The 25,006-nt window shown below is 43.3% G+C and overlaps 2 protein-coding genes across 11 annotated transcripts; both read left to right on the top strand.

Annotated features, from left to right (window-relative positions):
* Nucleotides 1-107: 107 nt before the first annotated feature.
* On the top strand, nt 108-2,345 carry LOC133909955 (sugar transport protein MST8-like). Its single transcript, XM_062352479.1, has 4 exons — nt 108-237; nt 336-658; nt 1,172-1,680; nt 2,045-2,345. The coding sequence occupies exons 1-4, from the start codon at nt 108-110 to the stop codon at nt 2,343-2,345; spliced, it is 1,263 nt and encodes a 420-aa protein (XP_062208463.1).
* A 13,248-nt stretch (nt 2,346-15,593) lies between these two features.
* On the top strand, nt 15,594-22,758 carry LOC133904885 (uncharacterized). 10 transcript variants are annotated; one of them, XR_009907522.1, is made up of 8 exons: nt 16,128-16,196; nt 19,996-20,065; nt 20,569-20,648; nt 20,803-20,867; nt 20,994-21,061; nt 21,394-21,469; nt 21,563-22,250; nt 22,391-22,758. XR_009907522.1 is itself a non-coding variant. In XM_062346527.1 (1 exon), the coding sequence occupies exon 1, from the start codon at nt 15,757-15,759 to the stop codon at nt 16,123-16,125; it is 369 nt and encodes a 122-aa protein (XP_062202511.1). In that variant the 5' UTR covers nt 15,595-15,756; the 3' UTR covers nt 16,126-16,236. The 10 variants fall into 10 exon arrangements, 1 of the variants encoding a protein (XP_062202511.1); XR_009907525.1 differs by having other exon boundaries at nt 20,957-21,061; XR_009907526.1 differs by having other exon boundaries at nt 20,803-20,912.
* Nucleotides 22,759-25,006: the final 2,248 nt, after the last annotated feature.

Here is a 25,006-nt window from a genome sequence, read left to right as displayed (position 1 = left end):
GTAGCTCTTAAACTTCTTGTATAAATACGTACGTAGTACGCCCCCTAACTCATCCGCCTACTTTCTTCTCTTCCCCTTGTTGAGTTTGTTGTTGCAGTGCATCGATCATGGCGGGCGGCGGCAGCCTCAACGAGAAGCACAAGCAATACCCGGGGAAGATGACGATCTTCGTCTTCCTCGCCTGCCTCGTAGCCTCCTCCGGCGGGCTCATCTTCGGATACGACATCGGCATCTCCGGTACGTGCTGTGCGCATGCATGCATCAACCATGGGTCTGTTGAGCTCTACTCCGGCTGACATGCATCAGCTAACTAATTACGAAACGAACGCGTGCAGGTGGCGTGACGTCGATGGACCCGTTCCTGATCAGCTTCTTCCCGTCGGTGTACGCCAAGGAGCAGGAGGTGGTGGAGACGAACCAGTACTGCAAGTTCGACAGCGTGATGCTCACGCTCTTCACCTCCTCGCTCTACCTCGCCGCGCTCGTCGCCTCTCTCTTCGCCGGCTACATCACCAAGAAGTGCGGCCGCAGGGTGTCCATGCTCGGCGGAGGCATCATCTTCCTCTTAGGCGCCATCCTCAACGGACTGGCAAAGAACGTCGCGATGCTCATCATCGGCAGGATCTTCCTCGGCATCGGCGTTGGCTTCAGCAATCAGGTGACAATTATTTTTTTCTTTTTTTTTCTTTGCACGTAATGTTTAACCTGTATGCATCCCTGCGTAAGTCAGCCAGATCTGCCATAATTAAGATCGGATCTGATTGTTTGTAAATTAAAAAAATCGGATCTAACAGATAGCACAGTACAACTAGTTCGCATGTAAAGCTTCTGAACACATGCGCATGCATATGCACGCATGCTGGGAATGCAAAATTCATGTAGGGAAGGGAGTTGTTGACATGCATGCAGGTCAACTGGATACTTTGCGTCGTTTTCGAGATTAGGTTTATAGCATGAGTGCGTTGTGCGTAACTTAACTCCCGGTGTTCCGTTAAACGATCTGCTAGTCCTATATGATAGGATCTGATACGGATTGGATATGTATTTGACTTCATCAAAATCATGCATGTACATTGTACGCTTGCATGCATGCGAATAGGCCATTAATTTAGACAGGTTATTCGTATAGTATTCACGTGTGCGGCGTGCCCGTGTCAATGTTCCCGTGCAGTCTGTGCCGCTGTACCTGTCGGAGATGGCGCCAGCGAAGATGCGCGGCATGCTCAACATCAGCTTCCAGCTCATGATCACCATCGGCATCCTCGCCGCCAACTTCATCAACTACTTCACGGCAAAGATCTCCGGCGGCTGGGGCTGGCGCATCAGCCTCGGCCTCGCCGCCGTCCCGGCCGCGATCATGGCCGGTGGCTCCATCTTCCTCCCGGACACGCCCAACTCACTCGTCGCCCGCGGCAAGGAGCAGGAGGCCCGCGCCATGCTCCGCCGCATCCGCGGCACAGAGGACGTCGGCCTTGAGTTCGACGACCTCGTCGCGGCCAGTGAGGCCACCAAGGCCATCGAGAACCCGTGGAGTACCCTCCTGGAGCGCCGATACCGGCCGCAACTGGCGATGGCCTTCCTCATCCCGACGCTGCAGCAGCTCACCGGCATCAACGTGGTCATGTTCTATGCCCCGGTTCTCTTTAAGACCATCGGCTTTGGTGGCACCGCCTCGCTCATGTCTGCCGTCATCACCGGCGGCGTCAACATGATCGCCACCTTCGTTTCCATAGCCACCGTCGACCGCCTCGGCCGCCGCAAACTCCTTCTCCAGGGCGGCACCCAAATGATCATTGCTCAGGTACATACATACCTACAAAATTCATTATTTTACTAGCAGCAACAATGTCGAACACTGTGCCAATAACATGTCAATAAATAATGTGGTGCAGTTCGTGCTTGGGACGCTAATCGCGATCAAGTTCGGAACGAGCGGCGTGGCAGACATCTCGCGGTCGTACGCGATCTGGGTGGTGGTGTGCATCTGCGTGTTCGTGTCGGCGTTCGCGTGGTCGTGGGGGCCGCTGGGGTGGCTGGTGCCGAGCGAGATATTCCCGCTGGAGATCCGGTCGGCGGCACAGAGCGCGGTCGTCGTCTTCAATATGACCTTCACCTTCGTAATCGCGCAGATCTTCCTCATGCTGCTCTGCCGTCTCAAATTCGGCCTCTTCTACTTCTTCGGCACATGGGAGATCATCATGACGATCTTCGTCTACTTCTTCCTGCCGGAGACCAAGGGGATCCCCATCGAGGAGATGGACAGAATCTGGGGAAAGCACTGGTACTGGAAGCGGTTCGTCAATGACGGCAACGGGAAGGTCGAGTTGACATCCACGGCCGTATGACGGATGTGCATGCATGGAGCCAATCTTACTTTTTCCTAGTTTTTTATCTTGAAGGGAACTGCTAAACCTTCTGGGTGCTTACTATGGTTTTGCCTTCATTAGGGTTTAATTTCGGGAGGGATATGCTTTGATGAGCGTCTAGTGTCATACCTGTCCTGCTGGTAAATAATACGATTGTTGAAGAATGAAGAATGACTCAGTCTAAATGACTCCGTCCTAATTGTAATTAGTCTTGATTGTTAGAGGTTTACATGAAGCAGCCTCTAGGTTATGAAGATCCACAGTACGAGAATCATGTTTGCAAACTAAAGAAAGAATTATATGGGCTCAAACAGGCCCCTCGTGCTTGGTATGCTCGGCTCATCTCAAAATTGAAAGAATTGGTATTCAAGCCATCTCGTGTAGATACTTCACTATTTATTTTTCGCACACATGATATTACTTTGTTTGTGCTTATTTATGTGGATGACATAATAGTCACAGGTTCCTCAAATCATGATGTGACATGCTTCTTTAGAAACTCCAGCTGGACTTTGCCATGTAGAATCTTGGAGAACTACACTACTTCCTTAGTATTGAGATTCAAAAAACAACAAAAAGTCTTCTACTCCCTCAAACTAAGTACATTTCAGACTTACTGAAGAAGTTCAACGTGACTCATTGCAAACCGGTGACTTCACCAATGTCAACTTCAGAAAAGCTGATGAAGACAGAAGGGAAGTTGTTATTGCCTGAAGATGCTTAAAAGTATCGAAATATCATTAGGGCTATGCAATACCTTACTCTCACCATGCCAGATATCACGTTCTATGTGAACCGAGTCTACCATTTCCTTGCAGCTCTAACAGATATTCATTGGGGAGCTATGAAATGTATTCTTTGGTATACCCAGTTTACTTCCACAACAGGGCTCCCCATCAACAGGTTGACATCAGAAGCACCTTCATAGATACTAATTGGGTGGGGTGCCCGGATGATAAACGGTCCACAAGTAGTTTTGCTATTTATCTTGGCACTGATCTCATCTCATGGAGCTCTCGGAAACAAACTACAATATCCTGATCAAGTACGAAGTCAGAATACAACACTCTAGCGAATGCCACCGCCGAGATCATATGGGTTCAGTCACTTCTTGGTGAGCTTGGGTTATATCAAGGCAAGGCATCATGTCTTTGGTGAGACAAGTTGGGGGTGACTTATCTGTCGGCTAATCATGCGTTTCATGCTCATACTAAAAACATTGAGGTCGACTTTCATTTTGTGTGGGAGCGTGTGGCACAAAAATCTTTGGACATCTGGTTCATTCTAAACTCGGCTGAGATTGAGGGAGGCTGTTGAAGAATGAAGAATAACTCAGTCTAAATGACTCGGTCTTGATTGTTAGCGCGTTGGTCAGCACATTATTGTCATCGCCTAGATTGTAGATCATAACTGTATCATGCGTGACTCAGTAGATGTTAGAGCTAACTAATTCCTAAGTTGCAGCTATTATTGTTGCATATCCACCAATAGCTCTTGTGTCTATAAATACAGGCAGGGCCACACGGTTCATATGTGTGGATTTAGCATTTTCATCTCGATCTTCTTTAGACTTTCACAAGGATTCCAGTCATGTTGTTGAATCTGAAGAGTACCATGCGGCATTTACCACAAACGCAACAGAATGCTGCAAACTAAATAATCAAGTACCCACACGGCTGGTGTTTATAATAAAGAGCGAATCAAAATAATTCTATGTCTACCCCTAAAAAGTGTACACGGGACAACAAGCACTCTTAGATCATCTTATACATCCAAAACCCATATTTGATTGACGTCTACCACTGCAACCAATGGTCGAGATTGCATTGCCCCTCCCCCTCCCTACCCACACACACTTCACCCAATTACGTTGTGCACCCAATTAATTAGTCATCAATTAGGCCCCCAAACCACATCATTTAGTCATCACCGTTAGCTCGATTTCTATTCTAAATTAATGCGCAATTGATTTAGAATCCCTAATTAGATAGTCATCAATTTGGCTCAAAACCACCCAATTTCCCCTTCAAAATTAATGAGCGGTTAACTTAGAAACCATAATCAATTAGTCATCAATTAGACTACTCCCAATGTTTCAACATGGCTGGTTTTTAGATATTAATTAGGTGTTCACGTAAGCAAAAAGCTAATGTGATAAGTAATTTAAAAAGAAAAGAGAGATGGAGCTTGTTTCTTTGGAAGAAACCAACTCTTTGAGTAATTCTAGATGAATGTGAGATAATAAATTGCTTTAGGTGATCTCAAAAAATAAGCAACACACATTAATATATTGAAAGCTTATTTCTTAATCCCAATTTCTTACTCTCTCTCCTCTAAGATATTACTAAGAAACAAAATCTTAGGAGTGGTCTTAGGCTCAAAACCACCCAATCAATTAGGCCCCCAACCCACATTAATTAGTCCATTGTCTCGACCATCCACAACGGTCCATGGTGCTCTAATGGTGGTCCGGTTTAATATAGAAACCTCCAATCAATTTATCCATTAATTAGCCCCTAATCAAGTCACCACTAATGAACCCATCAGTAAATAGAGATAGCATTGCCCGGCCTAATCCCCTCGGTCTCCTCCCGCAAACCACACAGAAGCTCCTCCAGGCTCCGGCGGTGGCGGACGCGCTGTGTAGCAGTAGCTCAGCTACCGCGCCCCAGGCGACAAAGCGTCGTTTCCCACAGAACCCCGTGCTGCCGTGTATTTTTTTCCGTTTTGACCCTTTTTCGGACCGGCGGTAAAACTATTTTCAGTTTTGACCCCTCAGCTCCACGTCAGAGTCTCTGACGCGGATGTTAGCTATGTCCGCATCAGTAGTAATGGTGTGGATATTAGTGTCAGCGTGGCACGCTACGAGGAGCAATGCTGATAAAGATCTAACGTGGCTCATGCTCCGCGCCAAGAACTCCGACGCGGTCCTTTCATATCCCGCGCCACGAGATCTGGCACAGACCCCCCTACACATAAAGCCCCGCGCGGGCCCATCCTCCTTCCTCCAGTCTTCTTCCCTGATCGAACCGTAGACATGATGGCTTCCCCTCTCTCTCCCTCTTTGCCACCCCTCTCAAATCCGTATTTTTATTGGTTTTAACCGTGATTTATCATCGAAATCAGATTGTCAAGGTAAACTTGTCCATCTTCCTCCTCCGATTCTACCATATTCATGTGGGTTTGAGTGAAAACCCTAGATGTAATTTGTGGTACGAAATTGGTCGTTCTAGTCGATGAATTATGGTTTGGAATGGTTAGAAATGCAATGTAGGTTGCATATGATTGAATATTTATTCTGGAACAAAATTTGATACTACTTTTAAATGCTCGTATAATATGATGTTGTGATAGGTTACAATGTTGACATAGAATAAATTGATGAATTTGTGCAATGAATTTGCTCGTTGATGTAGTAGACAGTGAATTTGTGGGTTGAAGTTGTATGCAATGATTTTTTTAAAGAGGGTAACTAAGTTTATTACTAGGATTTGGTAGAGTTGAATGTAAAAATATTTAATTCATATCAAATTTATAATGGATTGATATTTATGCAGTTGTATGATATGATGAATAAAATGTGCAACTGTAATCATCTACTTTTGGGCTCATCTTGTTTTTCCGTATATGGGACTTGAGGTATAAACACGGGATATGCCAAGCATCACATTTCAATTTCCTATTTTACGTTTGATCAGCTAATTTGCCCAACTAGCTGATGTCAATGCCAGTTTAGCGCTCCCTTGAAGTTCTTTATAGGAAAAAAGTCAAATTACTCCCATGAACTATTCCTAGTATCCGGATAACTCCGACCATTAATCGTTTATTTAACTTCCTGAACTTTAAATACCGGATCACATAACCTTCTGGAGTGGTTTGTAACAACGGTTTTGATAATATGGATGTTACATCATCTGTTTTTACCATGTGGCTACCACGTCATCTCTCACGCGCATTTTGGAACCAAGTTAGCTCAAGCACTGGCAGAGCTTGACGCATATGGCATGAGTCGCCCGGCCCGAGAGAGAGGGAGGAGGATGGGAGGGAAGGAGAGGCCAGTGGGAGGGAGAGAAAGGCAGAGAGAAAGGCCGACTGGAGGGATGAGAGGCAGAGAGAGGCCAACTGGAGAGAGATGCTAGCAGGAGAGGGGTGAATAAGAAAAATATGATATATGGGTCTGCTTGTCACATGTGCACTGTCATATCAGCGAAAATGACATTGTGGCTATCACGTCAATGAAACCGTCGTCAGCAAAACCACTCAGAAAAATCACTCCAATAAGTTATGCGATCCAGTATTTAAAGTTCAAGAGCAGTTTTAAATTTAGAGTTATCTGGGAATAGTTTAGAGAAGTAATTTGGATTTTTTTTTCCTTCTTTATGATATTGCCCCTCTTGAAGTTCATTATAATATGAGAGTTCACATAATTGTACTGCTCAAAAAGCTCGAATAATTTGTCAAGTAAGATTTGTCTTACCAATTAGTCCACTAACTGTTTAACCAACGCTAGATTTTGTGTCATTGAACTTCACATTAAGTGATCCTCACCAGCCTCGAAGAGTCCGCGTGTAGAGTCGCTTCTATAATTAAGCCTATATGAACTTTATGTAGACCAGTAAAATTATTTCATTTCAGGTGATATGTATGCAACTTTTTGGAGCCTTGTACAGCCCACAAAAGAAAAAACGAACACTTCGCCTGAATATGTAATTATGACATCAGTTAATATATACCTTAAACGAAATTATAGTCTGCTTGCCTTGTAAGGACTGCTGGTTGGAGAAGACAGCAGAATGGATGCCAATCTCATTTGATTGAAGAAGAAAAGCAAAAAACAGTTCGTTTGAATAAGCATGACAGTGAGAGACATCTATTTACATAATTTGCCGAGCTAAAACAGTAAAACGCAACATCGCTTGGTGCTAACTAGAGAATGTACTCCTCTCTTAAAAAAAAAAACTAGAGAATGTACTGATGAATGCATCAGTTCCGTTTATGGCAGATGGGAGGATGATTTAGCTGACCAAATTCAATATGGTGCTGAGCTGCTGACACTATTCTCAAAACCGAGATTGCAAAAACATCTTTTTGTGCATAGATACTATAGTCAGGTGACGTGGCTATTGTCGTTCTTTGAAATAGTTTGAAATAAGTCTGTCTTCAACTACGATGACATGATATTGCTATTATTGATGGCATATAGTACCTTTGTAATTCATCGTTTGTGGTTAAAATTGAATATTGTGAAATAGTCATGTGGCTTCATTTTAAGTATGTATATACTCTCGAGATCATAGTATGATTATTGACACAATATTGTGAAATAGTTATGTGGCTTCATTTTAAGTAATGTGAAATAGCCATATGGCTTCATTTTAAAAGCATGCTCAATTTTCTTTCAGATAGCTGCATTATTTGTGTGTACAATTTCAGGGGTATCAAACATGCAAACGCGGAGCAAGAGATGACACGAAATGAGGCATTGCATTTTTTTCGAGTACATTGATATTTTGCCTCCTCAATAGTGTGTGATGGCCCCCGCGTCGCCGGGCGACTCGAGCGGACTCCTGAGCCCGCGCGCCGCCAACCCCCTCCCACCCCTTCTTCCACCTTGCCGTCACTTGAGCAAGACGCCAGAAGCCTATGCGGCTACAAGGACGGTGGCGGTGGGGCTACTTCCCCACCGTGGGCTTCGGGGGTGAACCCTAGCTGCCCAGATCTGGATGGTTGGTGGCGGTGACTGCAACGAAGGTGGTCCAAGGCGGCCTGGAGATTCCCGTTGAGTGGCCAGCTTTCAAGCGCAGTGGAGGTGGCGGAATCAACAGAAGGAAGGCAGGGGTGACGTCCTTGCTCGGCACCTCCAGATCTGGACATAATGGCGTATGGGTGTGGGGTCATTGGCTCAAGGAGGTGTGGCGATGCTGCCGTGAGTGAGCGAGGGCTAGAGTCGGTGTCAACATCAACGCACAAATCTGGCAGTGGTGAGCTAGGTGACATCCAGGACGCAGACCTCAAGCTTGCCTTGTCAGTGGCCTATGGTGGGTGAGAGGGCAGTGTCAAGAGGTGAAGAAGTGTGGGGGGCATCCGGATTTGCGCGTTTGAGCGGGCGACATTGTAGTGATGTCCCGTGCGGTGGTGTTGTGGCCATGCTGGTGGCTAGGAACGGCACGATGGTAATTGGTTTTGCTCACGTTGATCCGGATCCACGCAGCGATAGTGTAGTGGTGATGGTGCGTGCATGGTGTGGATCTTTGGCATTGTGGTGTGGTCGACAGGTGGAGTGTTGGACAACTAGTGGTGCTAGCAAGGACGATGGCAATGGAGGCCCTGGCAGCTCGGGTGAGGTTGCCAGGAATGAGGTGGCCATGAATAGCGGTTGAAGGTCATGGTGTGTCAGCATCCAAGAGCATTGGGGTTGTGATGACTGAGTCATGTGGAAGTACGATGGCTGGGTGGCGTGAGTCTCGCATGGTGATGGCCGCTCCGGTGCAGGCATGCCTTGTCTGACGGTTCAGGGCGAGCATTTTCTTGCATCCACGGTCCTGGGGCCAACGGTAGCGCAGCGGAGGTTGGGGCCACTTGCCGACGAGCAGTGCAATTGCCGACAGTAGGTGCTAGTGCGGTGGTGGTGGTCCTGCGGGGTGTGGTGGCTGCGTGACGTCTGGTCTTGCATGGCGGTGGCCAGTTCAATGAAGGGCAACTGTGATTGTGGCATCAGTCCTCCGTCGGGCGTGGCTTGTGCATTGCGACATGCAGGTGGCGGTCAGGTCGAGGTCGTGGGACAATGTGGCAAAGGGTGACCAAGGGGAATGGTGGCGCGTTGAAGGGAGGTTGGGCGTAGCTTGCAGGGCAGTGTCACGCATCCCCAATGGTGAGGCTCACTAGGTTCAATATGTGGTGTCCTACGGCGGGCGTGGGGTGGCGCACGCATGCAGTGATTGAGGCATCGAGTGGGCAGCGGCCTCAGAGGTGACCAGATATGGTGGTGCTCTAGGGCGGTGGTTTTGTGTGGTGCTGCAAAGGCACTGCGATGATGGGTCCTGCACAGTGGAGGCCTTCCCGGTGCAGTGTGGTGCGGTCTACTCCGCGGTGGCCTTCCGATGACTCACGGCCACGACCGGGGTTCGTCTTCAAGGTTAGGCTCCGGTTGGTTTTCAACACTCTTCTATGTTGTCGCAGTGACAGGGCAGTGGTTGGTCCCGTTTGGCGGTGGCTAGTGTGGCGTCCTGTCAAGGCATCCAAATCTGCATAGGGCCTAGGGCAGCGGTGACGGTTGGTCTTGCATTGCAACAACCAGTCCAATGCGGCAAGTGTTGAGTCGGTGGTGGTGCCGGTTCCTCGCGGCAATGGGCGGTGACACACTATGGTGGGAGTTGGGCTGTGGCGGCTTACCCTGCATGACGACAGTGAGTGCAGTGCGTCACAACTCACGCTTGTGTGCTGGCGATGGCGGTGGTGGGGAGGCCAATGTTGTAGCTGGTTTCTATGCTTTGGATGTGGTGAGGCTCAATGGCTCGATGACAGTCGATCACGCATAGCAACGGCTGATTTCGGCGCAAGGTGGTTGTGCTCTACGTTGCGGTAGGTCGTGGCATGGTGGTTCTCTTCAGTTGTCGGCACGTGTTGTGGATCTGTTGTCCATCTAGCTGAGTAGATAGTAGTTGTTATTTCTTGTTGCGGTTTAGCTTTTGCGTTTGTTGTTTTTCTTTCTTTTTCCTGATTATAGTCTGCCAGGGCTATACTTTGTATTTTTTTCTATATTAATAAAGCGCTGTCTGGTGCCGTTCGTTTAAAAAAAAACATGCAAACGCTAGGATTTTCATTAGTCTGATTTGACTCTGATTTCAAGTTTTATTTGGTGTTTGTTATTTTGTTATCAAACATGACTCTGACTTCAAACATGCGGTCAGGTTCTGTTTATATCTTCAAAATATTGCTTCTTTTAAGAAATGTGCAATCCACCAAGCTATGAACTGATTTATCTCTTTTTCTTTTTTTTGCCGAAGAATGGCTTGTTTCATATGATTGTCATGTATTAGTTAGTGTGATTTGAAACATGTATTGGTGTTTGTTATTTTGTTTTATTGAAGTTTGCGTGGACAAGTCACAAGGATGTGCGGCATACAATGTGTTGTTATTTTGCAACGTGCTTCACCCAGTAAACTATTTTATCTCGTGGAAATTTTTGGCTCCTATCACAACATTATTGAGTCCACGTGTGTTACACATGCACCGCCACCTCCCCTAGCCACCGACACAGACGATGTTAAGGTTGGAGTGGAACGGTGCCCCAAGGGGAGGGGCTACGTGCACGGCCATGTCGTCCCTATTGTTGCACGGAGAGTATCTCACCTGAATGGACTCCTTGGCCCTCTCGGCAGAGTGTTCGAGGAGGTCAGTGCGGACACGGTTGATCTTGATGAAGGTGTCCTGGAGAGTTTGAGGAGGTGGGGTAGAGGAAGTTGGCGATGCAGCAATTGGGTAGAGGTTAAGCGTATGGTAGCCCCCAGCACCAGTGGGTGTGGAGGGGGTGGGTGCTATGGGAGAAGAGGATGTCCATGTTCTTGGAGCAGCACGGGTAGTGGGCCTTAGTGCTTATGCAGCATATCTCGGGCTCATCGATAGAGGACGAGGACGATGAGCTGCCCCAGGAGCCAGAGGACTCTTACTTGCGCCACTCCTGCAAGCACAGGTGAGGTGAAGGCAGGGCAAAGGCGGTGGTGGCAGTGGCGAATGGGGAGCACTCGACGCTAGTTTGGGTGGAGGCGGTGCACGTGGTAGTACCTGTGAGGTGCCTCCACCGGAGGTGGCTGGACACGGCGGTGGCTGGTGGGTGGGTGCAGATTGATTCGAGAGAGGGAGGGGGAAGGGAGAGGGATTTTTTGTTAAACTTCCACTTCATCTTGTGAGCCGAATCTCTAAATCCTTCGAGTCCTGCAGACTCAAGTCACCTTTGGAATCAACTCCATTTGGGACCTTTCATGTTGATGATGATGTCATTAGGTACCTAAATAGTTGGATTTCACCCCCTGTCTTGCTCCAATCTTATAGGCCACCACCTTGTCATTGATCTTCTTCTTGAGGATGTAGGAGGTGTTCTTATTCTTGTGGTTGGTTTTGATGTAGGTATTGGAGATATTTTTATTCTTCTACACCTTCTTAAGTTATTTACATTGATAGGACTTGTGATCTTCTTCATGACAAATCTAGCAAGTCACATTTACTACCTCCGCAAGATTCTTCTTCGTGGACATTTCCACTTACCTTGAGCTACTCCCATGAACCATCAGCTAAAGCTCTTGCCCATGTCCACCAATATCCTGAGGATGTTCGACATTGCTTTGCTTGATTTTCTTAAGTCTTTGAGCTTTTTTACTTCTTGTTTGAGCTTATTGTTCTCCCTTGTAAGGTTAGCCTTAACACAGATAATTTAATTGCAAGTGGATGAGCATGATATAGCAATTAAATCATCATAAGTAGTAGAAGCATCCATTTTAGATTTAGCGTGAAAAATATAAATGAATAATTTCTTTGAGGCCTTAGATTGTAGCTCAAGACTTAAATTTCGCACTTAACTCTTCATGATCCTTGTTAAGTTGTATTTTGCTAACTAATTATTCATAATTAGCAACAAATGGAGCATGAGTTCCTTTAAGAATCTCAAATCTTTTGTTTAGTTTTCCTAAGGACTTTTGTTGCTCATATATTATCTTAACAAGCTCATTATATGTGGGACATTCGGAGTCAGAGTTGGAGTCATCATCACTCACATCATTTTTATTACCTTTGGTCATAAGGCACTTGTGTGATGATTATGAAGTGAATGAATTCTTCTTCTTGTGGAGAGTGCGGCCATCTTGCCACTATCTTCACCATCACTTGAGCTTAAGTCTTCATCCACACACTTTCCTATGCATAAATAGGTGTTTTTTCTTCCTTTCTCTTCCTTCTTTTCTTTATTGAGATTGCCTCGTGTCTTCTTCTTGGACTTGCTTGGACAATCAATGGCGAAATGCCCATTTTCTCCGCACTCAAAATAAGTCTTTTTGTGCTTTCTTGCTTTGAAGGCTAGGTCATTGATTGAAATTGGATATCCCTTGGATTTGATCTTTTTTGTGTACTTATCTAATTTCTCAATGACCTCGATGACTTTCGGATCAACTTCATCTTCATTTGAGTTATCTTGATCTTCTTCACTTGAGCTTAACTTTTCTTTCTTTCTTATCATCTTAATATATTCTTGTTTGCTTGCAAGAGCAAGACTCTTTTTGTCAGATGAAGAGGAAGCTTCATCACCCATCCTCATGTAGAGCTCATGTGCGATGAGCTTTCCAAGCACTTGTGTGGGTGTCATAGTCTTCTTGATTATGAAGAATTGTGATGATCTTGTTGTATTTTGGGCGAAGAAGAGCTTGAACCATTATGTTCATTACATCTTCATCCTTTACTTGTGTCAAACCTAGTTCATTGTGCTCATTGATAATAAGATTTAGGCGTGAGTACATATTATTTACATTTTCACGTGGAAACATGACAAAATCACTCGATTTATATTGGATGACATGGTATTTTTCTTCACACACATCTTTTGTACCATCATGAATTATAATGAACGTGATCCAAATATTATGTGTATTGGTGAGACTATAAATAAGATTAAAAATATCAATGCTACGAGAAAAAGTTAAGATGTTTTTAGCTATAGCATTGAATTGTAACTCATCTTTATCAGTTTTTATAGGATTGTTAGGCCTACTCAAGGGTTTCATGTCAACATTTGTAACTCTCCAAATATTAAAGCCTTTGGACTCTAGCTAGCAAGACATAAGAACTTTTTAAAAGGGAAAGTTTATGCTGTCAAAGTGTGGAGCTCTATCAATATCCATCCTATTTCCTAACATCACTTTCTCACTAGGTGGTGAAGCCTAAGAGTCCAAATATGAGTCGTAGACTCTGATATCAATTGTAAGGAACGGTGATGCCCTAAGAGGTGAGGGTGAATTAGAATCACTTAAAACCAAGGCTCAAATTCAACAAGATATACCTATTTCAATTTTTATTTAAATGTGTTTTAGGTTTATCTAGTGTTTGTATTACACTAAAACAAAGTTTTTTTTTAACTCTATGAACTAATCCTAACAACTACACATGGCAATTTTAGGAAAGGAAAATATTGAATAGTAAATACAAGAAATAATTATATAATTTAAAGGGTAAAATAGTGCAAACACTCGGCACAATGACTTTTTCCCATGGTATTGGTGGATTGTCATACACCTCTAGTCTACGTTAGAGCCCCTCGCAAGAGCCTAGAACCTCGATCGGATAACTTCGTGGATAGACAATAGATCTCCTCACTCACAAATGAGTCTCCTACTTGGCCTCTCCCATATGCTCACCGTCGTATTCATTATGATAGTGTTTTGCCATTTTGTATGGGCCACTCCTCCTACTCACAAAGCTTGTAGCCGCTCCATAACTTTCTCAGAGAGTCTCGCAAGACAACAACACCGCCAAGCCATCTAGGTGTCGATAAGTACCAAGAGTAACAAGTGTAGGTCACTTACTTTATCCAACTCTAGACTAATCACCTAGCTAGATGCACACTATGTCTAAACTAGCACTAATTAAATTCTTAATCTTGTGTTAATTACTTTGGTCTTCAATATGCTCAACTTTTGTGAAAAGAACTCTTCTCAAGTGTATATGTATGATCCTGACTCTAACACCCTCAAATGCTGGGGCGGCAGGGGGGGGTCTATTTATGGCCCCAACTTCCCAAACTAGCTGTTGCCTCATGGGCCAAGAGCAACTGTGAATATCAGATGATTTGGTGAGCATATTTTTTTTAGCATCGGAACATTCAGCGAGTGTAACAGAATCTAGCTGTTGGAGTCCACTATGACATCATCAGATCATCTTATAGTCTTTAATCTTCATCATTAGAACATTCGGTGAGTGTATCTTGCTAACTCCTAGCCAAGCAACCTCTCTGAATAAACTTTCTGGTGAACCCTCTGGTGTGCCCATCAGAATATCCAACGAGTATACTTCTCATCTTCCAGTGAGAACAACAGATCATCTGATGAGTGTTGGCATATGGACTTCTTTACCTGATCCCTCTCTGAAAACTTGTTTCAATGTAACCTTCCTGTGCACATTGAAACTTCCGATGAAACTTCTGGTATTCATATCGAATAATCTGGTGAGTGTAATGTGACATAGATTTTGTCCAATTCGATCTAACTATGTTCCGACTTCGATGACTTTTCTTTCTTAATATTATAAGTCTTCCTCTGGTTTATTAGAACTAGATAAGTCTAGTGTGCATCACTACTAGGTAACTAACGTAAAAACACTAAATTAAACTATTAAACTCAAACCCCTCTTTATAGTACAACTAAAGAAAATAAACCTATCTATATAAATGATGATTTTAACACTATAATCACTTGTTTAAATAATACGACCTTACATCTTCTTATAGCTCTTCTTTGACTTTGAATTACTACTCCTTTAGGGTATTTAATACCCTAAGTATGTCACATAAGCATGTAAGACTAAATCTTATATACTCGTAAACTAAGTAGTTATATAGACTATATTGACATATTCTGCTGGCACCTCGCCACCCAACCATGTCACCTGAAGCTGCGCGACCACAAAATTATACAACAACTGAACTGAACTGAAACTGAATTCGTTTCCGCGTAATCAGCAGCTCTAAGTTCGTTCGCATCACATGCGTAAACCACCGGAAGATACCACTACCACCACATTAATAATTTCCTCTGTCTCAAATTAAATCAAACCAAACCAAATCAACCACTTAGGCCGGTGCCTTTCTAGCCTTTTTTTTTCAAAAAACTTTTCTTCCAACTGAGCGAAAAATCTCCCGGCAATTGGCATTATTTCAACACACCACCGTTGACCTGGGCACTTAGAGCCTGTTTAGCTCAGTTTTTAATACTTAGAAGTAGACAGCTAAATCAAATAATCTGTTTTTAGAAATATTTGAGAAACAAAAGCTAATTTGGAGGAGTTTTTTTTAGCTTCTCAGAGATGATGTTCTGATGAGTATTATATATATTCTATATTTTATTCGTATCAAAAATCAATTTATAAATATTTTTTCTATAAATAACTTTTTAACAACAGCTTTTAAAATCAACAATTAGAAAAATCTCATTCCAACTAAGACTCTTAGATCCTCGTATAATCTCGCGTTTCTGTCCAAAAAGCACATATTCCCAACCACCAAAAGCCTCTCCTCTCCCTCCGTATTCTTCCCAACCATCGCTGAACTACCTCTCCTCCTCTGCTTCATAGCTCTCTCTGCTCCCCTGCCTCGACGCCAAGAACCCACCAGCTCGCTTAGCTACCTGCTGCCATGGACCGCTCCAAGTCGTACGCGGGCGGGCGCATGCAGATCGAGCCGTACCACGGCGGCGCGCGGCCGGACTTCCGGTCCTACTCCTACAGCGCCGGCGGGGGGATGTCGTCGTCGACGTCGTCGTACCCTTACCAGTACGAGTACGGCGGCAGCGCGGCAGGGGCAGCGAAGACGGCAGAGGCGGAGGTGAAGCGGAGCAAGTCGAAATGGCGGTGGCTGGCGCTGAGCGACCCGGACATTGAGCGGAAGCGGCGGGTGGCGGCATACAAGGCCTACGGCACGGAGGGGAAGGTGAAGGGCTCCTTCCGCAAGAGCTTCAAGTGGATCAAGGACCGCTACCTCCACCTCGTCCACGGATGGTCCTGAACTTACTATCACCTGCACCAACAACATGCCCTTCTGTTTCTGCCAGCTTTCTCTGTTCATGCCTGATCATGGTGAGTAAATAGTAAGAGAAAACATGCTTATTTGATTTTATTCTTCTTCTTGGATTTTGGTGTTGTTCTTGATCATACCAGTCAGTCAAGTGTTTGTTGCTGCAAACTTGCAATATTGTTCTTGGATGGATGGATCGATCAATGGGTGGTTGCTGTCACCACTTGATATATTCTCTATTTCTCTCTCAGTTCTAGATGAGTTAGCTGGGTTTAGGAGATGATCTTTTTACTTTATTTCTTGGTCAATAATTGCGTGCTGATGCAATTAGCATGCGTGCGAGGATTGAGTTATGTAGCTGCCTTGCGTGGAAGGGTGCAGGGATATCTGTATTTTGTTGGATCGATCGGTTGGCCTTGGCCATGACATAATCATATGCCTCTGCTTTGACGAGTTCTTGACACAAGTCTTCAATATTACTTTACTACTCCTAGTATATATAATACGATTATTGCATCGATCGATGTATATACAGCCGTGTGAAAACTCGTGGAGTAGTAGTACTATGGTGTCAACAAGAATAATTAGGCCTGAAGAATTGCTTTGCGAGGTGAATAGATGATGAATAATTGACGATGCATGCTTTGACAGAAGAATTGCCCATGGCGATCGTCTCAAAATTAAAGGGGGGAAAACGATGGCGATCGGCTCATCGAGCTGTTGCCGCGGCTCCGTGGAATCTCACGAGTGGTGCAAAAACTACTTTAGCCGTGGATCAGCTCGATGCCTCGATCCAACGACGACAAGGCCAATGGTCAATGCGTGCAGATATTCCCAGAGCGAGCACAGAGAGCGGAGCCCCTCAGCGGCTAAGTTACCTGAGCATGACGGCCCTGTCGCTGTTAGATAGATTATGACTAAAATTCAAAAATAAACAACATATGTATCATATATTATAAAAATAGATAATATATTATCATATTTACGAATTTAACACATGGATTCAGCACTTTATTTACCAAAAATATGATTTTAACATCTAAGTGCTGAATACGATACTGTTGCACCATATTCGACATATGAAGTAACGAAAATAACTATATTTGGTACATGAGATATCGAATACGGTGCACAGTGCCATATTTGATACCTCACACCCTTTACCATGCGCCGTGCTCCCGAGAAGAAAACTAGTAAGAGAAGCTAGGAAGCCAGAAGCCACATAAAAGTTCAAGTTCTTTTTATTTAACTCATGATTTTATTTAAAAGTTAAAAAATAGTCTAAAAATTATTAACATTTTCATGAGTAAATTTGACTCACTAGCAACCGTTTTAATTAGTTTCATCAAAAAATCTGAGCCAATATTTAATTAAAATTCTCCAAATAAACCAATTTTTATGAATTCTATAAATTTTATTGCCTCAAATAAATTCTCAAAAATCTAGAAAAAAATCACTAATATTCTTCTCATGTGATGTACTAATTTATAAAAATGTTTATCACTACAAATACATATAAATATAGCATTACAAAGGAACTTACTTTTTCACCAAATAACCTTGTGTTGAAAATATTTTTATAAATTAGTACATCACATGAGAAGAATATTAGTGATTTTTTCTATATTTTTGAGAATTTATTTGAGATATTAAAAATTGCTAGAATTTATAAAAGTTGACTTATTTAGAGAATTTTATTTAAATATTGGCTTAGGATTTTTGGATCAAACCATTTAATGGCTTATTTAGAGAATTTTATTTAAATATTGGCTTAGGATTTTTGGATTAAACCATTTAAAACGGGTTGCTAGTGAGCTCTAAATTGCTCATAAAAATATTTAGAATTTTTAAACTATTTTTATACTTCTAAATAAAATCATGAGTTAAATAAAAAATTTGAACTTTCATGTGCCTTCTAGCTTCTCTTTCTAGCTTCTTTTCTCGAGATTTGCGTACCGTAGAGGGTGTATTTAGTATTTGAGATACCAAATATGACAATATATATTATATTCGATATCTTATATATCGAATATAATGTAACAGTATAGTATTTTACACCTGAGATATCAAAATCATATTTTCGATAAATAAGATGTCGAGTACATATATTAAATCTGTCAATACGGGTAATATATTATCTATTTTTACACTATAAGGTACGCATATGGTCTATTTTTGAATTTTGGACGATAGATTATAGATATCACGCGCGTACGTAGCTGAAACCGAAAGTAAATCCAACTCGTTTGGCTTTGGAAACTTTGCATTCTTCCGAAGCTCTTTTTTTTCCATTGAGAAATATCTGTATATCTAGTATAGACATACATACACACTACATACGTACTCGTATAGTATCTATTGAAGACTGTAGATACAAAATTTGAAAATTGACAATATCACCATAGACGTTCCACCATCGGCGGTCATATCATCTATCACTGCAACTTTTTTACTTTAATGACACGTATAAGAAACAAATCTAAGATTTAATCTTTCCTACTTAAAAAATACCTAACCCATGTATCCTCAACTTTGTTCTGCCCTTCGTCTGCCCCCTATCTCCCCCGTCCTCTCATTCCTTCCTTCTTGTGTTCTGCTCCCCACCCCCGCCGCATCTTGCCCTCCCGCCGCATCTCAGCATCTCCGTTCCCCCGCATCTCACCCGCCTCACGCACTCGCGGTGGCTTTGAGGCCAACCTCGTGCCAGAATCCATGTTCCATATTTGAAGCGGGTTGACCGCGCACCCACGTCGACCTCGATCATCAACTCCGACGCCAGCCCCTCCACCGCCGACCTCACACACCCACGCCGACCTCAATCGTTGATGCCGATACCGACGCCAGCCGGCCTGCTACCGACCTCACACACCCACGTCGACCTCGATCGTTGACCTCGTGCAATAGCGCCAACCTCGATCACCAACGCTGAAGCTAGCCCTTCTGCCGCTGGCACTGGGTTGCCATGGACGCCCACGAGGAGCACGAGAATGACTCCTCCCCTGCGGCCACAAGGTTTGTGATTTTTTCCACTAATATGGAACTAACTGCAATGCCAATTCTTTGAAGTTCTACCCTCTATTTTTGTACTTATGATTCTTGTCCCTCGTTCTGAGTATGCCCTTTGTAGTTTAGTTATATGCAGTTTAATTTGTATGCACGACCAAAACCATTGTTTACGTGGTTAATTCTTATGTTCTCAGTCAATTTCTGATATCTAGGTTTGTGGTTTGGTATGAGTAATTCAGGGTGGAAAGGGGGTTGCGTGATATTGATGAATTTGAGGAAATTCTCGATGATATTAGGCCGATTTAATCTTGAGCTCGCTGGTCCTGCAACACCTGCAGTTTCATCTGTTGCGTGAGCTGGAATGCAAAGTTATGATTCGCGACAGCGTTCATTTTTTTCATTTTGGTTTAGACCGTTTAATTGGCTTTTCCATTTTCTCACTCCAATTTTGAATCTATGAACTATCGCATCCCATATTCCACTGTATTGGTTTGATCACTGAGTTAACCATTAGAGGTCCTGCTCTGCATGTTCAATCTATTTTCAATAGCTATTCTGTCCCATGGTGCATTGTTGAATCTATTTTCAATCTATAACAATCAGCAATCTTGTGGATTTGTTTAATGGTAGCGGAATTTACCTGCTATCTGTTTGCATCTTAAAAAAACTCATTATCCTTGTTAATCATGGTAACTATTTGCTATCAGGGAACAGAGCGGCTGCGGTATACAAAAAGATTGCATATTGCCGTTTGCAGGTTCGCTTGGCTAGCCCTTTTTGGTTTTTCTGCTTACCATTTCATGGGCCACGAAATTAAACTTAAGATACTTTTTACTGCCAATGTTTATTCTATAGGGAGATAGCAAGCATGGGATGCCTCTCCTTATGTCGGCTGCAAATTGCTACAAAAAGTTCTCACCACAAGGTACTTCGTTTCACACTTACCTAAGTATGATCAATTTCCTCCTTCGCTATTATTCTTTATTTCACACATATTTTCATAATATATTTCTAGACAGAAAGTACAATGCTATAGGTTGTGCATAGTTTTTAGAATTACCAATTATTGAAGCTAGAGAAACTCATCCAGATGAGAAAAATAACAAAGTTGTAAGTTATGCGATAGCTTGACCAAGTTATGTTGTTTTCTATGTTCCTTTTGGCTAAATATGTCTGCCTTGTTTCGGCTACCCTTTAAACATCTAGCAGGTAGTAAGCAAAATCTGCAATATCCTTTTAAAATTGTTTTCGATCTAAGAAACATTAAGACTATGTGTTGTAAGTACTTCTTTCTGCGATTTAACAAGGCAAATCGTTAATTGAATTTGGTCTCAGCGTCTGGCAATGCCACTTGAAGTTTGTTTCCATGGTATGACTGTTCATACTTCAACATGCTTTACTAACTTTTACATAAAATATTTGGTGCAGATGTTGCACAAGCACTTAACAGTGCTGCTAATCTTTTCTTGGAAATCGGCATATTGAACATGGCTGCAAGATACAACAAGGTGATACACTATTAATGATCATTTAATGTTATATGTGCACATGAATCCCTATATTGAACATGGCTGCGATTCTTCGTTATGGAAATGCTAATGCGTTGTGATCAAATTGATCTTAAAGTGCTGGAAACTTTTTGTATGTCTTCCTCTGTTTCAGATATTTTGGATGGCAGATCGTATGCAGATCCATGTGAAACGTGTTGATCCATATTGCAGCTAGAGGTGATATGATTTCAACGCGACTTGAGTTTGATTTTCTCCGTCTCAGTTAATATGGTTTACAATTTTTATTTTTATTTTTGAATTTAAAGATGCATGTTCGAAGTATTGAACAAAATCAATGTGCAGTTTCTATCTAAACTGGCTCCGTGGTCCTGATCTAGACGGCATCCGCGGTAACACCATTAGTTCACGAAGTAAGATTTTCTCCTATTTATACATGATCATATACCTAGACCGATATCTTCTTTCCTGTGCTTTATATGAAGAATACCTGAACAAACAAACTATTTTTGTGATGGAAAAAATAATCTACGAAATAGTAAGTATTTGATGTTTCCATTTTAGATTTCATGTTGTTTGTTTGTATTTGTATTTTGTCTCTATGTTGCTGTAAATATATAATTCTTTTGGATCTTATTTTCCTTTGTTAATATTAACAGCACATTGATGCGTGATGCTTTTCAAGCTGATTAATAATTTTATAGCTTCTCACTGCCTTGTGTTGATCGAGAACCTTCCCTTTTAGGAGGACGTGAGCCTATTCAATCACTTCTACAATTTCACCTTCTTCATTTGTCGTGAAAATGGGCAAAAGAGTATCAGTAAGACCCTTTATTCTCAAGAATGTCTGTTACTCTGGTGTACTTGTTATTGCCGTAGAGCACTAATCGGAATGCCCTTTTTCATGATTTTAGCCATTCAGAGAGCTGTGGTGGCATGGAGGATTGTTCTAAATGGAAGGTTTCGGTTGCTTGATCAGCCATTCAACTATGTATATACATGTCCATACTCTACTTTCCCCATTATAGATTAGTGTACATGTACCTTGTTGTGAGCACTGTTGTGAGACGGACATGTTCTAAAAATGTTGTTCTACAATTCAGCTTGCATTCTATTATTCTCTAGAGAAAATATTTGCCATGTCTTTTGGTAATTTTGTAGACCCTGATGGTTGCATAGTATCTTATGCCTCTACAGACAAACATCCTCCTACTCTGGAACGTGTTTGGAACATCTGCATTTCTCTTACATATCACTGCAATATAAAATAGATCATGAGTGTAGTCCATTTTTTGTCAGCAGATTATTATTCATGTGGCACTCAATCAATTATATTACCTCGTAAAAATTTTCATCTTCCGTTGCAGCATATGATGAGTAATATTCAATCCTATAAACAGGGCTTATAAGTTAGAACATAGAAGTTTAGGTGGTATTTTTTTTGTTTGTGCACTACTTTGTAAGTTTAAATGATAGACAACTTTTAAGTTATGCTAGGAGCTTATGATGTTCTTTCATTCGAAATGGTTTCTCTGTTAACCTCATTTTTTTTTCTTGAGCGGCGAGATGGTGGTGCCCCGTCGTCTGCATGCGAGCAGGAAGGTACAAGCCATGCCTCTATTTCCCGGAAGCTATGTCATAAATAGGAAAGTAGAATCCTCCCGACCTATACACATGCATATAATTTTATGATTAGTTTGATTCTGTTCCGGAGCTAACAATTTTTCTGTTTGCACATATAGATCTTTGTAGTTTCATGAGGTGCAGATGGATCACATGTACCATCGATGCTAGATCGTGTGTGCCAAGGTCATCTGGAAAGCGCTGATACGGGAGGGTTTTGATGCTTGTCCACTGCTATGGGCCATTCTAATGGATCAAATGGTAAATTAAATCTCCATATTTTGAAGGAGAACAATTCATGATCAGTATATTTAGGGGTTAAACTTTTGCAGTTCTTTGATTAGTTTAGACTGCTTGGTGCCCTTCATTACTGATTTGTGTGCTAGGTCGCCGTTATAGTTGTTGTAGCTATTTCTAATTAGTCATAATATTATATGTATTACGAAATTATTATTCTGTTATAAATATGTGAAAACTATATAAATGGGACATATTTTTTGTTCGTGCTTGTCGGTGTATCAGGAACTGGGGGTCCCCGAATCTTGAGGCCAGGCCAGCAATCCGCCACATAGCGCCATCCCGTGGAGTCTCCACCGTAAGGTGAAAAAGATCAAATCCCGGGAGAGGGCGCTCGGGGCCACAGTCGGTGGTCCCCGAGTACCCCAATTCCCCGATGATCCACGAAGTCTAAGTGCCGGGAAGAAAGTGCTCGGGAAGGTGTGCGGTGACCTCTGAGCACCCGAGTCCCCCGATGACCAGGAAGGCTAAGTACCGGGAGAAGTGTGCCCGGGGCCGCGAGCGGTGGCTCCCTGGGCACCCAAGTATCCCGAGGACCCACGAAGGAAGTTCCAGGAGAGAGTGCTCGGGGCTGTGTGCAGCAGCCCCCGAGCACTCGGTCCTCCGAGGATCCATACAAGTGTGCCCGGGAGAGAGTGCTCGGGGAGGTGAACAATACCCCTGAGCACTCGGTTCCCCGAGGATCAAGAAAGGGCATTCTCGGGAGAGAGTGCTCGGGGAGGTGTACAGTGACCCCCGAGCACTCGGTTCCCCGACGACCCAGAGAGCCCCCTGACAGTGGCCCCCGAGAGGCCCACCGATGAGGTGTCAGCCAGTCAAAAGCACAAGGCCGCATTTAAAGAGCGTGCGTGGCCTGTCACCTCCAACTACTCCCGCTGCGCTCGGTGTCAGTTCCTGCCACTTTCTGGCAGAAGGGCGTGGGGTCATTGAATGCACGGGTCCCATCCCGTGTCATCCGGCCCATCTCAGGATAACATCGTCAGGGCCGAGGCGTTCCGTCTGCCACGCTGCTGTGGCAGGAGAACAAGACAGGGCGGGCATGCCGGGCCGCTCTGCGGCTGCCCGGTGGGCCCTCTCCACGGCACCCGTTGCCAGTGCATTTATGGTGACGGACGACCGGGCGTGGGACGCATTTTTCCAGCCCTGGTCATTTCGCCCAGAGGAAATGATGACGCCCTTTCCATGTATGGTATCTCGGAACTCGTGCCCCCCTCCCGTTCGGGGTACGCTGCTGCCGGCAGGTATTTAAAGCAGCCGGCGGCACAGAAGAAAGCAAGTGTAGAAAAAAAAAGACAAGCTTCGAAAGAGGAAACAATTGCTCATAAACAGAGAAGAGAAGATCGAGAGCACAAAAAAAAAACCGACGGCTACACACAGGCCGAAGAACAAAGAGCCCTAGGCTCTAAGATAGATAAACATTCTTGTAACCAACAACATCCTTGAGTAACTTTCTCATGGCATTTATAGTATCCATACAGGAGTAGGGTGTTATGCCCCCGTGCGGCCCGAACCTGTCTAACCGCCGGTGCATTTACTCCGTTCCTCATTAGATCATTCCACCCCACCGGCCATCGCATTCATACCCATTTATTTCTCCGGCGAACATATTCAGAATCATCCCCCTGGCCAAATCTCTAAAAAGAGGTCCCCCAGGATCCCTGCGACAGGAGTTAATCCTCCGACAGTGCTGAAATGTGGTTTTCGTTGCAACGCACGAGCACCAATTAGCCATGGTTGTGTTCTTTTGCATTTTAGGTGAGCAAATTTATTACATATACGCAAATAAAAAACACCAATGTGTCTGTTGATCCTCGGCGATGAGGGGTTGCTACGATCTTATGATGTTTGCATAGTTTGTTAACTTGCAGGAATTAGAAATTTAATGGAGATGTATGATCGATGCTCTATATAGTTGGTCAACCAATTTGAGATCATGACGATGATGATTTAAATTTGTAATGAACCATGCAACACTGTTAATCGATCTATCGTTAGCCACGGTCTATCATCAGCCACGGTCGGGATTGCTTTGCCCAAGTTCTTGATGAATATTGATGGTGCATCAGGCGGGATAATGCTTCTAGGAATAGTGGGATTCTACATACTATTGCCCTTGATGATAGCAGTTATTTATTTGTCAAGGTCATCAAAGTATACTGGAAATTATGTCATGCATCAAACTCTGTCCACTTATTACTACTTTATGAAGCTATCCCTTGCTCCAAGGTATGAACTTGCGAACACCTCATTTTAATAATCTTGTTTTTTATATAAAATATTACACATAATATCTTACATGATCCTTGCAATATCGTTCATAGTTTGAAGGCTTTGCTTTCCTCCAACACAATTTTAGTTCTGAAGGGATCTCGACTCTTGAGGAAAGCATTGGCCCTCATGATTAAATACTTGAATTTTCAGCAATGTTTGGCTTTGCA

Source organism: Phragmites australis, chromosome 2 (assembly GCF_958298935.1).
Source record: "Phragmites australis chromosome 2, lpPhrAust1.1, whole genome shotgun sequence".
Classification (NCBI taxonomy): Eukaryota; Viridiplantae; Streptophyta; class Magnoliopsida; order Poales; family Poaceae; genus Phragmites; species Phragmites australis.
The sequence above is the reverse complement of the archived record's forward strand: the minus strand, read 5'-3'. Positions and strand labels throughout refer to the sequence as shown.